Source organism: Bufo gargarizans, chromosome 10, assembly GCF_014858855.1.
Source record: "Bufo gargarizans isolate SCDJY-AF-19 chromosome 10, ASM1485885v1, whole genome shotgun sequence".
Lineage (NCBI taxonomy): Eukaryota > Metazoa > Chordata > Amphibia > Anura > Bufonidae > Bufo > Bufo gargarizans.
This window is the reverse complement of record NC_058089.1, coordinates 103505297-103531601: the sequence shown is the minus strand read 5'-3', so window position 1 is coordinate 103531601 and position 26305 is coordinate 103505297. Positions and strand designations below refer to the sequence as shown.

At 44.5% G+C, this 26305-nt stretch overlaps 1 protein-coding gene across 2 annotated transcripts in view; it reads left to right on the top strand.

Annotated features, from left to right (window-relative positions):
- The window catches only part of VAT1L (vesicle amine transport 1 like), a 49561-nt gene that overhangs the window by 6089 nt on the left and 17167 nt on the right, over positions 1 to 26305 (top strand). For both annotated transcript variants that reach the window (XM_044270595.1, XM_044270596.1), the window contains exons 2-3: positions 10051 to 10180; positions 21671 to 21886. In XM_044270595.1, the coding sequence (XP_044126530.1) occupies positions 10051 to 10180; positions 21671 to 21886 (346 nt within the window). The remainder of the gene's footprint in view (positions 1 to 10050; positions 10181 to 21670; positions 21887 to 26305) is intronic.

The window sequence follows — 26305 nt, the reverse complement described above, 5'->3', positions numbered from 1 at the left end:
TGGAAATGGATTGCTGCCTAATTAGGCCATCTTTGTGTTCTTGGAGGTGAGTTTTGATAGGGGGCATGTTGGGTCTCCACCATGGCCAGCCAAGCAATCTGTTTAATTGTTGAGGGAACATAGGGCCAACCATAACTTTCCCTTGAAGCGGCTGCTGAGGGGTCATAATACATGAATGGTCTGTATCCACCAGATCATGAGAAGTTCTCGCTCATAGAGGGGGTCCATGTGTGGTCGTAAGTGAGACAACCCCTTTAACATGGCAAAGGTTATTTCCTTGGTGTCATTGCATCAGTCATTTGTGCAAGGTGTTCTTTAAATGGGAAACCCTTAAAACTTGACCTGCAAGAGGTATCGGAGGACTGGAGCTGAGCCTAAGCTTTGACATGTACATATTTTGGACTGGTATATCCTGTGACGCACATTTAGGTCTCCTGTGCTGTAAGTTATTTTTTTACTCGTTATGACTCCACCGAGCTGTGTTAGGATTTGTCTGACTCATGCTCCATTTTGGAAGCGAAATGCCACCGATTATACATAGAGTAAATTATGTACCGTGATGAGTCACATTCTGCCACACTAAATCATCTGGACGGGCACGCTGGGTCCCAGCTGATTCACTGCTGGTCGCTTGCTGGGAAGATGCCTGAATTAAACAGTCGGAGCAGAACCAGGCCATTAGTAATATCTGGAGCTTTGCACTTCCAGGCAGTGGTGTGGGGGCTCATTCATGCCTGAGTGTTCCTTTACTCTTTTATTTTGACGTTTTTGACAGGTTCATTGGCTTCCTGTGCCATACTGCCCAAGCTTCTGAGAGAGATAGAGACAGCAGTGTGTGGGTAACGACACCGTCACAGGGATAGTGCAGCCCTCAACTGGCCGGACCCACTATCCCTACTTGTTTGCTCGATCACCCTAGGCAGTGATCCCACAACTGGGCGACAGTCCCTATACTGCAGTATGTGAAGGGCAAGACAAAAACAGGGACAAACACGATGAGATTACTCGTTCAGAAAAAGGGTCTAAAGCCAGATGGTCAACACAGTAAAAGTACGCCAGAGGCAAAGAAGAAACCCAAAACATGCCAAAGAATCAGAACCAGGAGATCGAATACGATACCAAAACACCAGAAGTCAAAACCGTAGTCACCAAGTCAAATTAAGAAATCCAAACCCAGGGGAGTCTTCAGTTACGCAAGGAACCATCAGGGGACAAGAAATTTAGCGGCAACTGCACCCACAGGAGCCAGCCTTATATAGAGAGATGGGAATGATCTCCACTGACCTCCATACACGTCGGGCGGAGCCGTCAGCAGAACGAGCTGACGCCTTAAAGGGAACCTGTCATCAACTTTATGCTGACCGTACTGAGGGCAGTATAAAATAGTGACAGACATGCTGATGTCAGCGATGTGTCACTCATGAGCTAAAAGTAAGTGGTTGCCGAGGACCAGCATCATAATCATTGGAGCCCAGGCCTTGAAAAGAGTCACGGCCACCTGAGAAGAGTCATGGTTATTCATGAAGTCCTGCTCTCCCTGCCCACCTGCTGATGAGTCACAGTCTTCTACCTCATATTCAACCTTTCTGTCTAGTAGAGAGCTGCCAATCATCAGCAGATGGGTGAGAGTGCAGGAGATTATTAATAACCATGACTCTTCTCGGGTAGATTTGACTCTTTTCAAGGCCTGGGCTGCAATGATTATAATGCTGGTTCTCGGCAGCCACTTACTATTAGCTCATGAGTGACACAGCGCTGACATCAGCATTTCTGTCACTAATTTATTCTGCCCTCAGTACGGTCAGCCCAAAGTTGATGACAAGTTCCCTTTAATGCTCCGACGTGCTCCATCATTGGCCCAAGGCCTAGAGAGTTGTATCTCTGGTTTGTTTCCCCTGGGAACCATGACAGTAACCCCCCTTCAGGAGGGGCCCTCAGACCCAGGTTTGTCAGGGTGTAACTAAAGAAACCTTTTAACTTAATTTATATTTATGAATAATAGACAGTATTACCTGTGCTAACATCATTTATATGGATAGACGAAGAGGAAGTACTATCTGTGCCTACAACATGTAGAGGGATAGACAAAGAGGAAGTACTATCTGTGACTACAGCATATAGAGGGAGAGACAAGAGACAGTACTAACCGTGCCTATGTCATTTATAGTGATAGACAAAGAAGAATAGAGGGAGAGACAAAAGGCAGTACTATCTGTGCTTACATCATTTAAAAGAGACAAGAGGCAGTACTATCTGTGCTTACATCATTTAGAAGAAGAGACAATTGTCACGATCAGTGTGGGGGAAAACTCCACATTAAACACAGGAGGGAAGGGGAACAGTAACTGGGCCTGGAAACTAGGGAAGGAACAGATCACCTCCTAAACAACCCTAATCCGGGCTCTAACTACCTATCAATATGAATAAACCTTGAAGGTAGGAATATTCACATGCTGTATACCTAGGCCCTTATATCCCTATAAGGCCCTGGAGTGAGGTTAGGACCAGAGACAATCCATTCCTCCCCAGATGGACGAATGGAAGTCTCTGTCTCAGGCCAGATATAGACAACAGGGAATATAACAAATACAAAACAATAAGAAAAGACAAGACTTATCTGAAAGTAGAAAACTGGCAACTCCAGAAGCACCACAGAGTACAACCGACCAGCTAGTTAGAAGGCAGGAAGAAAATCTATAAACGGCACCTCCAAGAGTGAGAAGCGGCTACTTATGGGAAAGGTAAATTGCCAACAAGCAAGACCTGAAGCAAGGGGTGTCGCATTCACCAAAACACAGACACAATAAGATCCACAGTGAACTTGTCAATTTAACCCACGAGTTGCCAGTCTCTCCGATCTCCTGGTACCCACCATGGGAATGTCTGTGACAACAAGAGGCAGTACTATCTGTGCTTACATCATTTAGAAGAAGAGACAAGAGGCAGTACTATCTGTGCTTACATCATTTAAAAGAGACAAGAGGCAGTACTATCTGTGCTTACATCATTTAAAAGAGACAAGAGGCAGTACTATCTGTGCTTACATCATTTATAAGGAGAAACAATAGGCAGTACTTTCTGTGCTTACATTGTTTAGGTTCCATTCACACGTCTGTAGGTGTTTTGCGGTCCGCACTATAATAGAAAATGCCTTTTCTTGTCCACAGTTGCGGACAAGAATAGGACATGTTCTATTTTTTTTCAGTCACGGAATTGCGGATTCGGAAATGCGGATGAGGACAGCACGTAGTGTGCTGTCCGCATCCGTTCCGGCCCTATTGAAAATGAATGGGTCCGCACCCGTTCCGCATAATTGCGGAACGGATCCGGACCATTCATACGGACGTGTGAATGGTCCCTTAAAGGGATAAAGAAGGAGCAGGTCCATTATCTGTAACTACAACATGCAGAAGAGAAAGAGGTAGTACTATCTGTACTTACATTATTTATAGGATAGACAAGGAGGAGGAAGCACTATCTGTGTCCACATCATTTACAGGGAGGCAGTACTATTTATATATTTTGCAGAGAGAGACAGGAAGGGTGTATTATACAGTATATACCTATACAGGGCGGCAGTATTATACTGTATATACCTATACAGGGAGGCAGTATTATACTGTATATACCTATACAGGGAGGCAGTATTATACTGTATATACAGTACAGACCAAAAGTTTGGACACACCTTCTCATTCAAAGAGTTTTCTTTATTTTCATGACTATGAAAATTGTAGATTCACACTGAAGGCATCAAAACTATGAATTAACACATGTGGAATTATATACATAACAAAAAAGTGTGAAACAACTGAAAATATGTCATATTCTAGGTTCTTCAAAGTAGCCACCTTTTGCTTTGAATACTGCTTTGCACACTCTTGGCATTCTCTTGATGAGCTTCAAGAGGTAGTCACCTGAAATGGTTTTCACTTCACTGGTGTGCCCTGTCAGGTTTAATAAGTGGGATTTCTTGCCTTATAAATGGGGTTGGGACCATCAGTTGCGTTGTGGAGAAGTCAGGTGGATACACAGCTGATAGTCCTACTGAATAGACTGTTAGAATTTGTATTATGGCAAGAAAAAAGCAGCTAAGTAAAGAAAAACGAGTGGCCAACATTACTTTAAGAAAAAATTGGGAAAACTTTGAAAGTGTCCCCAAGTGCAGTCACAAAAACCATCAAGCGCTACAAAGAAACTGGGTCACATGCGGACCGCCCCAGGAAAGGAAGACCAAGAGTCACCTCTGCTGCGGAGGATAAGTTCATCCGAGTCACCAGCCTCAGAAATCGCAGGTTAACAGCAGCTCAGATTAGAGACCAGGTCAATGCCACACAGAGTTCTAGCAGCAGACACATCTCTAGAACAACTGTTAAGAGGAGACTGTGTGAATCAGGCCTTCATGGTAGAATATCTGCTAGGAAACCACTGCTAAGGACAGGCAACAAGCAGAAGAGACTTGTTTGGGCTAAAGAACACAAGGAATGGACATTAGACCAGTGGAAATCTGTGCTTTGGTCTGATGAGTCCAAATTTGAGATCTTTGGTTCCAACCACCGTGTCTTTGTGTGACGCAGAAAAGGTGAACGGATGTACTCTACATGCCTGGTTCCCACCGTGAAGCATGGAGGAGGAGGTGTGATGGTGTGGCGGTGCTTTGCTGGTGACACTGTTGGGGATTTATTCAAGATTGAAGGCATACTGAACCAGCATGGCTACCACAGCATCTTGCAGCGGCATGCTATTCCATCCGGTTTGCGTTTAGTTGGTCCATCATTTAATTTTCAACAGGACAATGACCCCAAACACACCTCCAGGCTGTGTAAGGGCTAGTTGACCATGAAGGAGAGTGATGGGGTGCTGCGCCAGATGACCTGGCCTCCACAGTCACCGGACCTGAACCCAATCGAGATGGTTTGGGGTGAGCTGGACCGCAGAGTGAAGGCAAAAGGTCCAACAAGTGCTAAGCATCTCTGGGAACTCCTTCAAGACTGTTGGAAGACCATTTCAGGTGACTACCTCTTGAAGCTCATCAAGAGAATGCCAAGAGTGTGCAAAGCAGTAATCAAAGCAAAAGGTGGCTACTTTGAAGAACCTAGAATATGACATATTTTCAGTTGTTTCACACTTTTTTGTTATGTATATAATTCTACATGTGTTAATTCAGAGTTTTGATGCCTTCAGTGTGAATCTGCAATTTTCATAGTCATGAAAATAAAGAAAACTCTTTGAATGAGAAGGTGTGTCCAAACTTTTGGTCTGTAATGTACCTATACAGGGAGGCAGTATTATACTGTATATACCTATACAGGGAGGCCGTATTATACTGTATATACCTGTACAGGGAGGCAGTATTATACTGTATATACCTATACAGGGAGGCAGTATTATACTGTATATACCTATACAGTGAGGCTATATTATACTGCATATACCCATACAGGGAGGCAGTATTATACTGTATATACCTATACAGGGAGGCCGTATTATACTGTATATACCTGTACAGGGAGGCAGTATTATACTGTATATACCTATACAGGGAGGCAGTATTATACTGTATATACCTATACAGTGAGGCTATATTATACTGCATATACCCATACAGGGAGGCAGTATTATACTGTATATATACCTATACAGGGAGGCAGTATTCTACTGTATATATACCTATACAGGGAGGCAGTATTATACTGTATATACCTGTACAGGGAGGCAGTATTATACTGTATATACCCGTACAGGGAGGCAGTATTATACTGTATATACCTGTACAGGGAGGCAGTATTATACTGTATATACCCGTACAGGGAGGCAGTATTATACTGTATATATACCTATACAGGGAGGCAGTATTATACTGTATATATACCTATACAGGGAGGCAGTATTATACTGTATATACCTGTACAGGGAGGCAGTATTATACTGTATATACCTGTACAGGGAGGCAGTATTATACTGTATATACCCATACAGGGAGGCAGTATTATACTGTATATACCTATACAGGGAGGCAGTATTATACTGTATATACCTATACAGGGAGGCAGTACTCTTGGTGCCTGTAACCCTTTTTCTCCTTGCCCATTTACCACCACATTACACTACACGGATGGTGGTCACCTGTACCATATATTATACTAGAGCGGCAGCGCCATATGCGGGGGAGTGCGTATTATAATAGGTGTATTTGCAGTGCTGTACGCTCATGATTTAGACTCCATTTTGCACATTGTCTGAACTATTCCACATATTTGCCGACATCATGTCGCCCCTGGAGCAGACTTATTATGACACGTGGAAATGGCACTGCTTGTATGGTATCTGAAAGTACCCCGGGCCTCCATGTCTGGCAATGCAGGTTTTAATGTACATAACTCCGAAAAGATTAGGAGAGACAATGGTGCACGGCCATGTTGCCATGGTGCAACTTTATTAAAGCAGTTTAACTCGCAGCATGTACATAGGCTTTATCAAGGAAAACGACATAATGCTCCTGGTCAGACGTCAATTACCATGGCTGCAGTAATAAGGTGAGATATTCCGCTCACATTACATACTTAAGATTTGGAAAGTTTGGATTTCTTTCTGGATTATTAGGGTTTTCCTAAATGGGGCGTTATGACATCAAATACCTATACAGTGAGGCTATATTATACTGCATATACCCATACAGGGAGGCAGTATTATACTGTATATATACCTATACAGGGAGGCAGTATTCTACTGTATATATACCTATACAGGGAGGCAGTATTATACTGTATATACCTATACAGGGAGGCCGTATTATACTGTATATACCTGTACAGGGAGGCAGTATTATACTGTATATACCTATACAGGGAGGCAGTATTATACTGTATATACCTATACAGTGAGGCTATATTATACTGCATATACCCATACAGGGAGGCAGTATTATACTGTATATACCTATACAGGGAGGCCGTATTATACTGTATATACCTGTACAGGGAGGCAGTATTATACTGTATATACCTATACAGGGAGGCAGTATTATACTGTATATACCTATACAGTGAGGCTATATTATACTGCATATACCCATACAGGGAGGCAGTATTATACTGTATATATACCTATACAGGGAGGCAGTATTCTACTGTATATATACCTATACAGGGAGGCAGTATTATACTGTATATACCTGTACAGGGAGGCAGTATTATACTGTATATACCCGTACAGGGAGGCAGTATTATACTGTATATACCTGTACAGGGAGGCAGTATTATACTGTATATACCCGTACAGGGAGGCAGTATTATACTGTATATATACCTATACAGGGAGGCAGTATTATACTGTATATATACCTATACAGGGAGGCAGTATTATACTGTATATACCTGTACAGGGAGGCAGTATTATACTGTATATACCTGTACAGGGAGGCAGTATTATACTGTATATACCCATACAGGGAGGCAGTATTATACTGTATATACCTATACAGGGAGGCAGTATTATACTGTATATACCTATACAGGGAGGCAGTACTCTTGGTGCCTGTAACCCTTTTTCTCCTTGCCCATTTACCACCACATTACACTACACGGATGGTGGTCACCTGTACCATATATTATACTAGAGCGGCAGCGCCATATGCGGGGGAGTGCGTATTATAATAGGTGTATTTGCAGTGCTGTACGCTCATGATTTAGACTCCATTTTGCACATTGTCTGAACTATTCCACATATTTGCCGACATCATGTCGCCCCTGGAGCAGACTTATTATGACACGTGGAAATGGCACTGCTTGTATGGTATCTGAAAGTACCCCGGGCCTCCATGTCTGGCAATGCAGGTTTTAATGTACATAACTCCGAAAAGATTAGGAGAGACAATGGTGCACGGCCATGTTGCCATGGTGCAACTTTATTAAAGCAGTTTAACTCGCAGCATGTACATAGGCTTTATCAAGGAAAACGACATAATGCTCCTGGTCAGACGTCAATTACCATGGCTGCAGTAATAAGGTGAGATATTCCGCTCACATTACATACTTAAGATTTGGAAAGTTTGGATTTCTTTCTGGATTATTAGGGTTTTCCTAAATGGGGCGTTATGACATGAACTCGGTCGGACTCAGACCGGATGAGACCTCTGCCTGTCTTGGAATGGGCCATTGCTCATTTTAAGGACAGTTGAGGTGATATCATCACAGTGGATTAGAGGGGGTCCCAGACCACCGCTAGCCGGGGTGAACACTCTATGTGACCCAATGTTTGACACGAGTACGCCGTGATCGCCCAACGCAGGACTGTAGAGGAGAGCGGTTAATCACACAGCGAGCTGCTCAGCATTGTAAACAGTGGGTACAACACGTAGGTGGCCAAGACTGCGTTGGCGTTAATGCACAGCCGCCCTTCTTTTGTTATAGCATGCTATAAGATAAATACTAGGATATTAAAGCTAAACTTCTTAAAGGGAATATGTCATCACAAAATGGCCTAACATTTAATTGACATTTTTATGTCAGACATATATATATATATTTTTTTCTTTTTGTTTTAATTTTCCATGTCACTATCTATAGTAAATACCTAAAATCATGCAGTTTTTTGTATGTAGGCCTAATAATATGCCAAGCCTTTCTGTTCTTTACAGGTACCTTTTTTTCAGTAGCCATCTTATTATCATCACAGGCAGGATTACATTAACAGATATCACCTCTTTTTCTCTCTTTATAGATAGATAATACAGGATCCAGCATTTACAATAGGTGATATCTGTCACGTTTGGGTGTGGGAGGGAAACACCACACCGAACATAGGAGGGAAAGGGGGGAGAGAATAAGGCCTGGAAACTAGGGAAAGGATATGGACATCTTCTAGAAAAACCCTAGTCAAAGTCCCGACTAACTACCAGTATGAGCAGACCCCAGAGGTAGGTGAGTTCATACACAGGAATAACTCACCCTAAGGCCTCTTGCACACGAACGTATTTTTGTTCCGTTTTGTTTTTTTGGCCAACCGTATATGGAACCATTCATTTCAATGTGCATTCCGTTTCCGTGTTTCCGTTCCGGAACATGTCCTATTATTGTCAGCATTACGGACAAGATTAGTAATGTTCTATTAGGGGCCAGCTGAATGCACACGGATGTCATCCGTATTATTATTTTTTTGCGGACTGCAAAATACATACCGTCATGTGCAAGAGGCCTAAAGGACTCTGGTACTAATGTCAGGACTGAGACCACCTGTTCCTCCAAAAGGAAGGACGAACAGGAGTCTCCTTCAGTGCTTAATACAAATGATAGGGAAATGCAACACACAAAATAACACAAACAAAATACAAAAGGGAAGGAAAACACTTAACTTTAAGTGGCTATGGCAGCACTAGGAACTCAGCCAAGATCCACACACCAGCTATCCACAACTCAAACTAAAGCTATAAACCTCATAGCATAGTGGGAGAAACAGCAATAAATAGAGAAGGTTAAATGACCCTAATAGCCACACCTGGGGAAAGAAGGTGCGGCAAGCGCCAGAAACAACACAGACGTCATTTGATCCAAACGGAAATCATGTCAGATCAAACCACGTGTTGCCAGTCTCACCGATCTCCTGTCGCGGGAACGTCTGTGACAATATCACAGCTTATCGTCTCCTTCCTGACCTCTGCACAGAGCATGCCTAGAAAGTGCTCCCATAGAAGTCAATGAGGTCCGCTCCTGTCTATTGTGTCTGTGGCCGATGTGGTTGTTCTCAAAGGACTTTTCGGCTTAGTCGCCCTTGTCAAAATTGCATGATTGTAAGATTTTTTAACTATAGATGGTGGTATGAGAAAATGCTAAAAAATACGGTTAAAGGGGTTGTCTCACTTAAGCAAGTGGCATGTATCACATAGAGAAAGCTAATACCCCCCCCCCCACCATGATGTCCATAAGCCTTATCGGGGAGGATGCGCAGGGGCTGTCTTCATGGGCTCTTTTTGTCATGCATGCGGCACATCATCTTGTGTTCTGCAGGGAATTGAATTATTTTTACCTTTTCTTCTCTCCCTTTTGCTTACAGCGGGCTGAACTTCATTGATTTGATGGTTCGACAAGGAAACATAGATAATCCCCCCAAAACGCCACTGGTTCCCGGTTTTGAACTGTCTGGAATTGTTGAGGCCCTCGGAGGAAATGTTACTGATTTTGAGGTAAGCCTTGATGCATTTCACCAAAATTGGCTTAATAATCCTACATTCCAAATATTGTCTTCTGTTTTTAGAGGCTATGTACACCTTCGGGGGCAATTTTTTTTTTTTTTTCTGATTGCATCTTAATCCTTTTGGGCTAAAAATAATTTTTTCAATTGGTCTTTAATTAGAAATATGCAGCCGATCTGTCAAAAAGGGTTAACTGTTTGTCTAGCTGTGTATATTGTACTTTCACTTTGTGAAAGTAATATCTCTAAATTACTAAAAGGTCGTAAACACTTGTGTAAAGCGCCCTTCACACGGGGTAAGAATTGAACAGATCATTGCTAACGAGCGTTCATAATAGATCTGGCGGTGTAAATGCACCGCCGATTACCCAATGAACAAGCTTTTCGGATCGTTTGTGCAGCACAAAAAAATCCTTGTTTTCTAGGTGGCAGATCGTGCTGTGCTGCTGGAAAACGAGTCTGTATGAGGAAGAGCAATGGCATTAGCGATCGCTCCTCCCCATACTACGCGATCAGCAGATTGTTGGGAAGGAACGCTTCCTTTCCGACAATCTGCTTGTACATCGTCCTGTGTAAAGGGACCTTTAGCCACATTCTTATCAGTAAGACAAGAATTGAGCTTTAATGACTGTTTATAAGATCAGAGATAAGGAGCCATCAGCTGAGCTGCCTGACAGAACAGAGTAAAAGCAGATAGCATGTTACTAGAGAATCTCAAGGCTGCACAGAGAAAAGGGCTCAACTTTTTTTTAATAAAGACCAATCGAAAAAATAATTTTGTAGTTTAAAATGAGTACAATGCAATAATAAAAACTATTACCTCCAAAGGTGTACATAGCCTTTAAGCTTAAGTTTTTGGAAATTATTATCTTACACATGAGCGAATCGATTCATCACATTAGTCAGATTTCTTCCCCTTTTGGGGGGAAGAGGGGACTGTCTCCACAGGTGAATTTGAGGAAAAAGATTTTTATCCCATAGGGAGGCGCCACTCTTACGTTAGTAATCTGCAGAAATTGTATATTTATAAAAAAAAATTTTATAAATGGTGATATTCATAAAATGATTTTATCAGACTATAGATAAAATATATTGTAAATATTTAGCCAGTAGTATGTAAACCAAATCTATATAATAAAACTTGGTTTATACTCACTTCACCCAGGAGGAGAGATGGGGGATAAACTCAAAAAACCCCCAAACCCTTCCTCCTGCGCCTGGCTCGCTTCTAGAAAGTCAGGAAATAAACGGCAGTCCTTCAACTGGAACTTCTTGTTAATTCCTTTTATTGAGTAGTCAGGGTGGGGTGAGGAGAAGGCTCAACGCGTTTCGGGGATATATAAGTCCCCTTCATCAGGAGCATGTCTAATGGTGAACAAACTAGCTTATTTAAATCAAATGTGGCGCCAAAAACGGATTGTACAGCGTCCCTTCCGGTTTGCGTCCACAGGTAAAGAGGCACCCACTTTCCATATGATTGTCAGGGACAGACATCCTGCCCTACCTGTCAGTCTCGTTCCTGTTGCCTCGGGAGCAGCTACTGCACACCCGCCACTAGACTTCCGAGTGGCGGTACATGCACAGTAGCTGTTCCCGAGGCCAAATTGGAGCTTCGGCAGTGCCACAGGCAGGAGATTCACAGCCCCCTCCACAGATGAAGAAGTCTGACTAATGAGACAAATTGATTCCCTACAATCGATCCGCTCATCTCTACATTGTCTATTAGAGAATCGATGTTGAAGGGGTTTTAACCTACTGTGCCACCTTTCAGTTGTGAGTTTAGGGGTTAAGTGGGTAAAAACAGCAAATCTCCAGGGTTGCAGCTGTTGGAACCATCAAAGGGGTTGTCCAGAATTAGAAAAAAACATGGCTGCTTTCTTCCAGAAACGGCACCACTCTTCTCCATGACTTGTGTTTGGAATTGCAGTTCCACTCTACTCACTTCAATAGAGCTGGGCTGCAATACCAGACACAATCCATGGACAGGTGTGGCGCTGTTTCTTGAAGAAAGGTTCCATGTTTCTCTAATACTGTATGTGGTTTCCACAGGACTGCAGGTGAACCTGCACCATTAACTTAAAGGGGTATACCGTCATCAGGCATTTGTGGCATGTTTCTGGATCACGTCTGTTTTCCCTCTGCTTTATTTCTGCCTCTGTTGGCTTTTACTGTAGAATTGGAGTCAGAAAACCCTTATTCTTCTGAAAGGCGGGGGTCACTATAGATAACACATACTTGAATGTCATTGAGTTAACCTTTGAACTCAGGGGTCTAGATTAATTTGCTCCATGTGAAGTCCGTAAAATCCTGCTTGTCTTCTGACTGTAGCTCCATCAGAAGTGCGGTCTGCTTGCAAAGTTGGGTTAAGTGGTAAGTTCCTTGAAGCTGGGAACTTCTGTCTGATTTCTACTGGGATCCACAATCTATTGTCTGGGGGAGTGGGGGGAGGGCTGACAGACCAACAGCCTGAATTTTGGCCTGTCCAAATTCATCTTTTTCAGTCCTGTTGCTTACCCTGAGATGTCTGGCAGCTGCTCCTTTTATTGAAGTAGGTTAGGCTGGTTTCACATTTGTGGCACTGCTCTCCGGCAGGCTGTTCCGGCAGAGGTCTAGAGATCCGACATTGCCGGATGTTACCGGAATGCCCGCCAGCCACATAAACTATAATGGGAACCTGCAGAGATCCGGCCACTACCCAACAAATATACAAGGACTTGGCCAATTCTTGGCTTTCTATGCCGGAACGGCCTACCGGAGGACTGTGCTGCCACAAATGTGAAAGAAGCCTTAGCCTATAGTGTTCAGCCAAACCATGCTTTGCATGTTTTTGGGGTCTGGATACCCCTCAACCAATCTTATTGAGTTATAAGTAGGAAAACCTAGGAAAGTTCCCAAGGATCTTACTATTTCTACAACTATTTATATACCTTTAAGCTGCTGCCGGCAAGGGTATGCTTAGTTTTCCCGTATTGAGGATTCCATGGATGTCCATACTATCCAGTGGATACATAGTAAGGACTATGCCACCTAATGGTGCACTGACGTTTAGTAGACAAAGGGGAACCCAGAGAAGAGGATCTCCCCCTTGTCTAGGTTTGGTGGACAGGGAGGTCAATCTGGCTGTGGGCTTATATTGGCAAACACTAGGAGGAAGGTGGGAATCATTCACATTTTCCTGTGGGACTCTTCATAGCTCTTCCACCCCTTATTTTTTTTTAGCTTCACATAAATGTAATACGTCCATTTGGTAGACAATGGGGTATGGTGCAGGGAGAATGTAGGCGACACCACCTCCTCTTTATCTCACATGGAGGCTAATAGGTGTCGCGGCCTGTGGTGGGCGCCGTGATATGGTGGCCACACATGCTGTTGCCTGCGGCAACGTGGTGTTGTGGTTGCATGCGGGGGCAGTGTCATGGCCTATGTTGTTTGTGCCGTGACACGTTTGCCTCTCATGCAGTTGCCTGTGGCAGTGTGTTGTTTGTCCATGTGTGAGCGATTACCCTTTTGGTTGTTTACCTTTCCTGTCTGGTGTGCGTGGGGTTGGTTCGCTGGCTGGTTTGGAGCAGGGTGGTGGGTTGGTTGTGGTCTCTGGTCTCTTTGTGTCCTTTAGCTTGGAGACTGAGATCAGTTGGTTTGTCTGCCTTGCATGTGAGATGCTTGCTCTGTGCATGGACGAGATCTGAGGGCCATCCAAGTTTGACATCGGTGTCTAGTTTATGGTGTGGATTTGAGTTGGAGGTTTGTTATACGTCTGGGTGTTTGTTTCATGTAGGTGTGTACTGGCCTGCATGGACGTTTGACGTTTTCCCCTTTTGTGTGTGTGTCCTCTGAAAGGGGGTTGTTTTCCCGGAGGGGGAACTACTCTACAAGATAGTGTGCTGTCCTGCCTGGAGCTTCTGTGCATCCGGTGTTCGCATGGAGGTCCAGGTAGTTGTTGGTGCTGTCTTTCCATCTCTGCTGCGGCAGGTAAGTGTTGGTTGTTTCTAGTGTTCTGTTGTTACACTGTGTACTTACCTGCCGTGTAGTTGCTGCATTCTGTCTTTCTCCCTGTCAGCTACTGGGCCTCTGGAGACGCCTGTCATCAATGGTGATGGATGAACAGGAGGTCTCTGCCCTGTCACGATGTTGAGGGCGATGCAGGGATTCCTAGACTTCTAGGTTCGTGGGTATGGGCCCCCTTACCATTGAAGGCGGCTCATACATAGGGCTATTTGAGGGAAGCTTTAGGAGGTGACCAGCTCCCTTTTCCCTGCCTATAGCCTAGTAATTGGCGACATTGTATGGTGGGGAGTTTTCCCTACTCCGTACCGTGACAATAGGCTTCTGGTTACATCATCTAGATTCCGTTCTTGATGGTTACTCTCAACAGGAGGCTCAAATGCATGAGGGTTTCATAAGGCAGCTTTTCTCAACCTGGACCACCTGACCACCTTTTCACAGCTGAGCATAGTGTTGGCTATAAGTCCATTCCATCTTAAAAGACCTGCAATTTTCACTCAAGCCTACCGTACAGAAACCACGGTTTGGTTTATTCTGCTGTTACCACTATATCCACAACAGCACTTGTCTTTCTATAATGGAGTTACTCACTCTTACTTGAACCAGGCCAGTTAAGAATCTGTGCTGATTGGGTGACTCCTCGCAATCCCATTACGTCACAAAACAATCCTCTAGTCTCTTTTTGTGTCCTGTCTGACTAACTGACTCACCCCTCTGACCTGTCTTCTTGTTATAGCAGCATCCTTTATCACACCATGTGGCTTCAGCTACTACTACTGCCTGTTCCCTGTGGCAAGTCCTTGTATATATGCAACAGTGACACCTGGTGTCGGGAGTGAACACTGCAGTACCAATTGTACATGTCACAGCAGAGGCTGAATGGACAAAACACAGTACTGACGGACATCACCAGTATCTTTCTCTTAAAGGGATAGTGTCCTGCAAACAAAGAGGAATGTCAACATGCACCACACACAAAACAGATCACACATAACATGGGTGTTGCTCTGGACATACCCGATTGCTTCTTCTACAAATTCGTAGGCTCCCGCTAGCAGGGCAACCCTAATGACATCACTGTCATGGTCAGACGGTAATTTTAGATGAAGTATTGCACTCTATTGTTAGCTTGCTTGGGCAGGGTGCAAACCTCTAGGGGCACAGCTCATTAGCGCGGCGCGCCTCACAAATTGATTTAGACTACAGCATATGAGGTTGGGGGCTCAGCAGCTTCACCCATAGACGAAAAAAAAAAAAAACACGTCTTTCTCGGTTATAATTAAAGTCACGTTACCCAAGTTTACTTGTTCGTGTGATATGACAGATCTGCCCTCTCCATGGCAACGGCGCCTGGTAAAATGAATAGCTGGCCCTCACTGTGGGACGGTAATTAAAAACGTGACCGAGAGCTGTAGTTGACCTTTTCCCTACAGGGGAAACAAGAGCTTAATGATCATTTCAGCAGCTCTTAACACAATGCCATAATCTGTGGCACAATAAGCCCCCTCCGCTCACGTAAAGGGGCATCAATCAAGCCAAATGAGGCGCTCTGATACCCACCTGTGCCCTAGCAGGGCGGCATTCACAGGCCGGTCAGCCAGAAGCAGCTCGGCTGCGGTGCACGCTGCTATTTCCGAGGCTGGTAACAAATACGTTGAAATGATGGGTGTTATCCGGTATCCCAGGGCCAAACTTGGGATGAGAGGTTCAGAATAACATAAAAAAATAATTGGGGTCATTTTTTCAGTATTTTTTGCTCACAATTTAAGTAAAAAAATATACACGGGCATAAGAAGTGCCAAATTTATTAAGAGGTGCATGTCTACTAATATTTTGGTGCATCTGCGATAGATTGCTAGTGCAAATGAAGGTGTTTTCACAGGAGTTTTTGCTGTTGTTTTTCTGCGCTTTTACAGTACATATATTTGCATATTTTTTGCTGTAAAAACGTCAGCTCCAGATATTATCTGAAGTTCTACAGGTAATCTGAAATGCAGGATACAGGTTTCTTTTGTATTTGTTTTTTTTTTTTGCTATGAGCGTCTTTGTTTATTAGGTGAAAATTTTAGGTATTTCTGTCAACTTTTCAAAAATGCTGGAGGTGTTTTTTATACTGTAAAAGCAGTTCACCCAGCCATTTAGGGAAAAATGCCCCAAAAACCGCAGCATGGAACGTACTGAGCATATTTCGCGTTTTTTTTACTGGTAAAACAACAGTGCAGCGTTCATGTGTAAGGACCCTGACAGCAGTTTTCGGCATTTGTAACGCTATATTTGTCAGGGCGTGTAGGCCTCATCCCTCCCAGTCCAGTAGTAATCGCAGCATCGACCGTATCTTTTTTGCGGTCCATGTTGCTCAACCCTTTTGAAGTCAGCGGGTCCGTGGTCCACGTTTGGCGAACGTATTCTATCTTTTTGCAGAACGGACATACGAATGTGGAAAGCACGCTAATCCTCCGTATGTCTGTTCTGCAAAAGGACAGACTATGTCCACAAAATGCGGACCACGGAGCCATTGAAAACAATGGGTCCACAAGTAAAATGGATAAAATATTAATACCGACTGTATCCTTATTTTGCCGATCCACAATTTACGGACCACAAAATGAATACGGTCGTGTGCTTTGGACCTAAGCTGTACTTTTTTTAGCAAAAAAAGGAGGAGCTTGTGCAACATTTTTTGACTTTTTGGCGCCATTTGTAAGGGATAAATTTATCCCATTGAATTAGGTCCCTTTCACACAAGCGAGTTTTCCGCGCGGGTGCAATGCGTGACGTGAACGCATAGCACCCGCACTGAATCCTGACTCATTCATTTCAAAGGGTCTGTGTACATGAGCGTTGTTTTTCACGCATCAGTTCTGCGTTGCGTGAAAATCGCAGCATGTTCTATATTCTGCGTTTCTCATGCATCCCTGGCCCCATAGAAGTGAATGGGGCTGCATAAAAAACGCATTGCATCCGCAAGCAAGTGCGGGTGCGATGCGTTTTTCACTGATGGTTGCTAAGAGATGTTGTTTGTAAACCTTCAGTTTTTTATCACGCGCGTGAAAAACGCATCAAAACGCATTGCACCCGCGCGGAAAAAACTGAACAACTAAACGCAATCGCAGACAAAACTGACTGAACTTGCTTGCAAAATGGTGCGAGTTTCACTGAACGCACCCTGAACGCATCCGGACCTAATCCGTCACGCTCGTGTGAAACCAGCCTTAACCCTGGGTTCACACCTGAGCGTTCCTCAAACGCGCGTTTTACGCGCGTTTTTGTCGCACGTTTTTATGCGCGTTTTTTGTAATAGTAAACGCGCGTTTGACGCGCGTTTGTGTCATTGACTGCAGTGTCCTATGGCCACAAACGCGCGTCAAAACGCCCCAAAGAAGCTCAAGTACTTGTTTGAGCGTCGGGCGTTTTACAGCGCGTTCGTACGCGCTGTAAAACGCCCAGGTGTGAACCCTTCCCTTAGGGAAGCATTGGTTTTCATGTCTTAAGCGTTTTACAGCGCGTTTGAACGCGCTGTAAAACGCTCAGGTGTGAACCCAGGGTAACGGGGTCGTCCGGTCAGTTAAAAAAGATTTTCCATATGGTCCCTTGACCAGAACAGCGCGGTGTTTTCAGTTGTGGCGAGATGTCCGCTGGTCATGTGATCTCTCCTCCGGCTTGCCCCGTGCCTGAGACAGAGCTCCTCAGTCATTTGGATAAACTGCCTGCGGTAGGTCATTGCTGCTTGGGGACACGTCACTGCTGAGCCCAGTCATTGGTCCTTGTAGGACCGGAAGTCCAGTAAGGAGGTAGGTTTAGCAGGTCCTGCTTTGTTTGGAGGGGATATTCGAAAAATATAAAAATACAAAAAAAAACTCTTTAATAATCAGGTAGTGTCCAGGGCTTTACCGTCAGTCCTGTGTAAAATTACACACCATGTCATAACATTAAGGTGTGCCGAATAACGAACCCAGCCCTGCTACATCTCTGCATAGATTACCGTACATTCCTAAACCTAAGGGCACGTTCACACAAATGTTTTTTTGCGTTCCGTATACGGAACCATTCATTTCAATGGTTCCGCAAAAAAAACGGAATGTACTCCGTATGCATTCCGTTTCCGTTTTTCCGTTCCGTTTGAAAGATAGAACATGTCCTATTGTTGCCCGCAAACCACGTTCCGTGGCTCCATTCAAGTCAATGGGTCTGAAAAAAAAAAAGGAACACATAGGGAATGTACTCCGTATGTCTTCCGTATCCGTTCCGTTTTTGCAGAACCATCTATTGAAAATTTTTTGCCCAGCCCAATTTTTTCTATGTAGTTACTGTATATGCCAATATGGAAAAACAGAAGGGAACCGGAAACACTACTGAAAAAAAAGCCCGGAAAAACAGCCTCTTTCACACTAGCGTGACGGATTAGGTCCGGGTGCGTTCAGTGAAACTCGCACCATTTTGCAAGCAAGTTCAGTCAGTTTTGTCTGCGATTGCGTTCAGTTGTTCAGTTTTTTTTCCGCGCGGGTGCAATGCGTTTTGATGCGTTTTTCACGCGCGTGATAAAAGAACTGAAGGTTTACAAACAACATCTCTTAGCAACCATCAGTGAAAAACGCATCGCATCCGCACTTGCTTCCGTTTTTCACTGAAGCCCCATTCACTTCTATGGGGCCAGGGCTGCGTAAAAAACACTGACAATAAAACATGCTGCGTTTTTCACGCAACGCAGAACTGATGCGTGATAAAAACAGACTCATTGAAATGAATGGGTCAGGATTCAGTGCGGGTGCTATGCGTTCACGTCACGCATCGCACCCGCGCAGAAAACTCGCTTGTGTGAAAGGGGCCTAAGGCATTTTTGCTGTAGAACAGCTGTGCAGCTTAAGTGACCGCCCAGCGTTACATAAAAGCTCTGCGGAAACAGCTCCTCCGTGTATTTATATCCGTCCCTGCAGGAGAACAGTAAGGATCCAGTAAAGGCTTAGTGACTGCAAAATGTATTCACGGCATCTCAAGAGAGAGGCAGAATGGATAGAGCTCCCTTCTCCAGTCCATTCTCCCGCACCACCCGGGAGCTCCACAGCGCTGAATCCGCAAATGGCGTAATTGTACCATTCAAGACGAAAAGGCATTACATTAGTAAATATTAAACCTATGCAAATAATAAAGCGTAAGCGGATTTTTCGAAGCTGAGCAAAACACTGCCCACGGGGGAGGTGATAAAAAACGGAGGTAGTAATTAAATAACATTTTTTTAAAATTAGCAAAATAAATGAAATAAGTGGTACCCATTTATCAACGGTGAGTGTTTTTAAATTTTTTATTTTCTTTTAAGGGATTAACCCCTGACAGCCTCCAATGGTCCTCTCAGATGCCGCGATGAACAATGACAGGGGACGGCGCAATCACCATTTCCCCTCTTTGCGCCCCATACTCACAAGGAAATGCCCTTCGTGATGAAATAATTCCTCTGTGAAATTCGGCAAAGCAGCCGAATCGAGTTTTTGAGAACTTCGCTTATTTCTAGTTACCAGCGTGACCACTGCAGCCAATTACCGCTGAGGCTAGTGATTGACTGCAGCAGACATGTGATCAAAGAACGGCAGCGATCGGAGCAGTGGGGATCAGAGCAGAGGGGAATAATTTTATTTTATTTTACGGTTTTTCTATTTATTAATTCTATACAACCTCCTGCTCTTTGCTAAAATTTTTAAAAATCTTGCGAAATCCCTTTAACGGAAGTACCTGATACAACCCAATAGGGTTCTCGTTTACTGACAGCAACATGGAAATTGAATAAAAAGCATGGTTAAGTTTAAGTTTTTGATAATGAGCGTCATTGCTTTTCAGCAGGATACATGAACATAGATGGCGCCGGTTCATAATTTTGGTAATTGAATCCACCCGTCGGTTCCCCTCCTCCTTATTTCACCACACATCTTCCAAACAGGTACAGATGCAGCAGAGGTGATTTTGTCATCATGCGTGCGCTGTAATACCTCAGCAGGTTTGCAGGCAGTCTTTGGAAAGTCGCTGATAGCTCTTTAAGGAATTGTGACAAACTCAGGTCTACTATGTCTGTAGATTATTTTTTCCGTTTGTTTGCACTTTAGGTGGCCTGATTTGGTCTTGATTTGGAAGAGTATCGGAGGTATCATTACTTTTCCTGTTCCTTTAGTATCCAACTTGTGGCTTTCCAGCTGTTCTGAGACTACAACTCCTAGCATACTCAGACAGATTTGGTTTTGAAATAGCTGAAGAGCCTCAGTTGAAGGCCTCATGGGCACGACCATGTCCATTTAGTGGTCCGCAAATTGCGATCCGCAAAAAATACAGATGTGGTCCCATTGACTTCAGTGGGTCGATGGTACGCTTTTTGGAGACATGTTCTATCTTTTTGCGGAATGGACATAGGGATGCAGAAAGCACTTGGATGTTCCTCAAAAAGATAGAACACGTCCTACACTTGTCTGCAAAATGCAGACTGTGGAAAAAATGTAGATACAACACGGACGGTGTCCGTATTTTGCAGATCTGCAATTTGCCGACCGCAAAATACATAGTTTTGTGTGCATGAGGCTTAAGAGTAAGACTGCATGGTGCGGCTGAAGCTCTAGCCTTCCATGGTGGTCACCGGCGGTACAATTTAATGGTCGCAATTTCAGGTGAGTATTGGGCACTGTGGTAGGTGGGGCTGGGCCGTGTGCCTTCAGCCACACCATGTTGTCTTAAATTAAAGGGGTTGTGTCACCTCAGGAAATGGCATTTATCATGTAGAGAAAGTTAATACAAGGCACTTACTAATGTATTGTGATTGCCCATATTGCTTCCTTTGCTGGCTGGATTCATTTTTCCATTACATTATACACTGTTCGTTTCCATGGTTGCGACCACCCTGGAAATCATCAGTGGTGGCCGTTAGAGATGGCCAGTTCGCAGTGTTCGCCCGCGAACACATGTGATCTGCCATCTTAACTGACAAGTCCGGCGAGGCACAGGTAAGTCCTTACCTGTGCCTGTGCCGGGAGCCGGTCTGAAATGAAATGCGGTCTCCTGGAGCAGGCAGTTCCGAGAACAGCCCAATGAAGACCCCCGGAGGCTGTTCTCGGAACTGCCTGCACCCGGAGACCGCATTTCATTTCAGACCGGCTCGCGCACAGGTAAGGACTTACCTGTGCCTCACCGGACTTGTCAGTTAAGATGGCAGATCGCATGTGTTCGTGGGCGAACACTGCGAACTGGCCATCTCTAACGGCCACCACTGATGATTTCCAGGGTGGTCGTAACCATGGAAACGAACAGTGTATAATGTAATGGAAAAATGATTCCAGCCAGCAAAGGAAGCAATATGGACAATCCCAATACATTAGTAAGTGCCTTGTATTAACTTTCTCTACATGATAAATGCCATTTGCTGAAGTGAGACAACCCCTTTAAGGATCGCTGCCTTTCTGCAAATCATTTACATGTGTTCTTCATCCACCTTATTGTGTTTTTGCAGATAGGTGACAGAGTGATGGCCTTTGTCAACTACAACGCTTGGGCAGAGGTGGCCTGCACGCCTGCCGAGTTTGTCTACAAGATCCCTGAGGATATGAGCTTCTCAGAAGCAGCTGCTTTCCCAATGAACTTTGTCACAGCCTACATGATGCTTTTCGAAGTGGCCAATCTGAGAGAAGGCATGTCCGTGCTGGTGCACTCCGCAGGTGGAGGAGTGGTAAGTGCAACGCTCGTGTCAATGAAGAATCCAGCTGTGGGCTTCCGTTCCGTCCTAGAAGGCTGAAATATCCAAAAGTGAGATTTTGTCCGGCACTTTTGTTAAAGGCCAAACTTTTTGGATACACTAAACAAGAGGTAATCTAAAAGCCCAAAAAAAAGCTTGCGCGTTTCGAGTGTAACATTGCATAGCATGCTCGAAACGCGTAAAGTGTTTCAAATTATCTCATGATTTGTCTACTGAGTTTTTTCTGAGAACTTTTTATATGTCACAGAGACATATATCAACATTTTTTATTGGTGGGGGTCTGAGTGCTGAGACCCCCATGAATCACTAGAACGAGAGAGAAGCGCTCACATAGCACGCGCTCTGTCTATTCTCTGCAGGAGAGGAGGCGAGACAGACTCATTAGAGAGTCTATGGGCCTGTCTCGATTCTATCTCCTGCAGTGAGGAGAGAGAATGCGCTATGTGAGCGCTTCTCTCCCCTCCTTCTAGTGATCGGTGGACGTCTCAGCGCTGAGACCCCCACCGATCAAAACTTGTCAAATGTTTTCTGAAAACTCAGTGACCCTTTAACCGAAGTGCTGGATGAAACCTTAGTTTTGAATGCTTACTTCTGGAGGCCCGCCCGGAGAGTCCGTGTACTGTGAAGATACGCTCCTTCTCCTCACTAAACAACTGAGAACCTGACCTAGGCCTCATGCGCACCTGTCCGTGTTGCAGTTGCATTTTTTTTTGCGGACCCGTTGACTTCAGTGGGTCATTGGTCATTTTGCGGACATGTTTTATCTTTTTGCGGAACGGGCATACGAATGTGGAGAGCACACAGATGATCCATGTGCTTTTTACATCCGGATGTCCGTTCTGCAAAAAAATGTCCTATACTTGTCCGCAAAATGTGGAACACGGCCCCCATTAAAGTCAATGGGTCCGCAAAAAACGCAGATGCAACACAGACGGATCCACGGTTTGCATGAGGCCTTAGCCTTGCTCATAGAGTTGCAGCTTGTTGCAATCAGAGCTGTCTGCCCAGAGAGGCAAAAGATTTATGCTGGATGGATACATTGTCACAGACCCTCAGCTATGAACAGGAAGAGAACAGGACAGGTTTAGTTTAGGGTCTGTCAGGTTTCCAACCTAATGGAAAACCTGACAGAAAGGACCCGATGCATAGTGTAAAACAAATTTCATTCACTGACAGCAAACACAGATCGTATCTTTTTTCTTTTTTTTTTCTTTGCATGAATGGTTTCAGTAAACTTGTAATAACTATGTACTGTCCATACAAGTGACTGGAGCAGCGCACCGACATGTGCACTATCACTGCTTTCAGAGAGGGGAGTCAAGGACCCCTTCTTCTCTGGATTGCGGGGGTGGGGATCCCTGCAGTCAGTCCACACACGATCCTGTGGCTAGGGTCACTTCTGGAGACATTTTTTAATTATTGATTTAGATGTAATCAATTTTTTTTGCACCGTTTGACTTCTGCAGCCTCCATGTATCAGTATATTGCCGGCTGCAGAACATCGTTAACAGTGAAGTCCGTCTGATTTATTTATTTATTTTACGCACTTATATGGCGGTGACATATTCCGCAGCACTTTACAGACATTAGCATCCAACTGTCCCCAATGGGGCTCACAATCTAAGTTCCCTATCAGTTTGTCTTTGGAGTGTGGGAGGAAACCCACGCAAACACGGGGAGAACATACAAACCCCATGCAGATGTTGCCCTTGGTCGGATTCGAACCAGTGCTAACCACTGAGCCATCGTGCTGCCCCATTGTCTGATGGTCAGTTCCAGCCTCCAGCTGATGTATGCCAGAATCAGTTTTTCACTCTGTGACAGCAAGCAGAGATCTTGTAAACCGTGTGTGTCTGTGAGTAATTGAAACACAGAGTATATTAGAAAACTTCTCACTGTACAGCCAATATATTTTTGACGACAGCGGAGTACCCCTTAAATAGGATTCCCAATATTAAGGAGGTTTTCCAAGAGTTTGAATAGGTCATCAGTATCTGCTTGGGGGTGCTGGGAGTCGGACCCCCGCCGATCTGATATTGATGATCCATCCTGAGGATAGGCCATCAGTATTAAACCCCTTTAAGTATAAATGAGAGGATGGTGGCTCAGTGCTGTACCCTAGGGGTGAATGGAGCGGCCGTGCAGATGCTTGAGTCAAACATAGGATCGATGGGATGGTCCCAGCGGTAGGACCCCCACCGATCAGGCACGTATCACCTCTTCTGTGGATAGGTGGAAGTTCTCATTTTGGGAGTACCCCTTTAAGATGAGCATACCCCTTTAATAATGAAAACCAGTACACTTCTGATCTTCATTTCCAACGCTCAGAAATGACTTCTGATGCCTTGTCCTCCATTCAGAGGGAATCAAAGCCAGTAAGTATCCGCATAAGAATCCAGCCGAGGTTCAGAGCAATTACCACGAAGCGAGAGCCACGTCTGATCTGAATTCTGCAGAACATCTCATTTCACATAATAAGATGCATTTCTTGTGGGTAATAACGCGGAGTATAATGGCGCTGCGGCTGTTTAGATGATGCCTAAAGAAGCGGAAGTGAAAATCCTGTTTTATTGGACGTAGGGCCTCGCTGTACTTTATTTTAAAGGGGGTCGTCCTGTAAATTATATCGATGACCTATCCTCAGGATGGGTCATCAGATCAGTGGGGGTCCAACACCCAGGACCCCACCGATCAGCTGTTAGAAGAGGCTGGGCGCTGCAACCTCTTGCTAGGCCACGTGACGTCACCGTACATCAGTCACATGGCCTAGTTGCAGCTCAGGCCCATTAAAGTGAATGGGGCTGAGCTGCAATACCAATCACTGCCACTATACTGTGTATGGCGCTGCGCTGTGTTTATGTAGCAGTGTTAGGCCTCTTGCACATTTTTTTTTCTGTTTCTGTTCCGTATGCATTCCGTATTTCCGTTCAGGGTCCATTCAGACGTCCGTAGAATGGGTCCGGATCCGTTCCGCAATTATGCGGAACTGGTGCGAACCCATTCATTTTCAATGGGGCCGGAAAAGATGCAGACAGCACACAGTGTGCTGTCCGCATCCGCATTTCTGGTCCGCGGCTCTGGAAAAAAAATAGAGCATGTCCTATGCTTGTCCGCAGCTATGGACAAGACTAGGAATCCTCTATTAACTGCCGGCGATGTGCGGTGTACCCTCAAAGATAGAACATGTCCTATTATTGCCCTCAAATCACGTTCCATGGCTCCATTCAAGTCAATGGTTCTGCAAAAAAAAAAAACGGAATGCAAATTGTCTTCAATATCCGTTCCGTTTTTGTGGAACCATCTATTGAAATTTTATGCCCAGCCCAATTTGTTAATGTACTTACTGTTTAAACATTATTGTATGCTTCCGTTTCCGTTTGCGATTCGCAAAAAAACGGATCACAAACGGAAACCAAACGGAAAAACAGAACAGAAGCTGAAACAAAAAAATTGAAAAACTGATCTGTTTTAAACGGACCGCAAAATACTGAAAAATGTCGTGTGCAAGAGGCCTTAAAGGGCATCTGTCAGCAGTTTTGCATCTATGACACTGGCTGACCTGTTAGATGTGCACTTGGCAGCTGAAGACATCTGTGTCGGTCCCGTGTTCATATGTGTCCGCACTGCTGAGAAAGATGATGTTTTAATATCTGCAAATGAGCCTCTAGGAGCAACGGGGGCGTTGTCATTACACCTAGAGGCTCTGCTCTCTCTGCAACTGCCGCACCCTCTGCACTTTGACAGGACCAGGCAGCTCAAAGCTCAGAAGACAGGGCAGTTGCAGAGAGAGCAGAGCCTCTAGGTGTAATGGTAACGCCCCCGTTGCTCCTAGAGGCTCATTTGCATATAGTAAAACCTCATTTTTCTCAGCAATACGGACACATATAAACATGGGACCAACACAGATGCCTTCAGCTGCCAAGCGCACATGTAACAGGTCAGCCGGTGTCATAGCTACAAATCTGCTGACAGATGCCCTTTAAAGGGAACCTGTCACATGGATTTTGTGTATAGAGCTGAGAACATGGGCTGCTAGATGGCCGCCAGCACATCCGCAATACCCAGTCCCCATAGCTCTGTGTGCTTTTATTGTGTGAAAAAAACGATTTGATACATATGCAAATTAACATAAAAGAGTCATATCTTACTTGTGTGACCAGAGAAGAGTCATATTTTCAAGCTCTGACTCATCTCAGGTTACTTTGCATATGTATCGAATAGTTTTTTTTACACAATAAAAGCACACAGAGCTATGGGGACTGGGTATTGCGGATGTGCTAGTGACCACCCAAAATCCTGGTGGACAGGTTCCCTTTAGGCCTCTTGCACACGACCGTATGGCTTTTTCAGTATTTTGCAGTCCGCAAGAAATATGGATGACGTCCGTGTGCA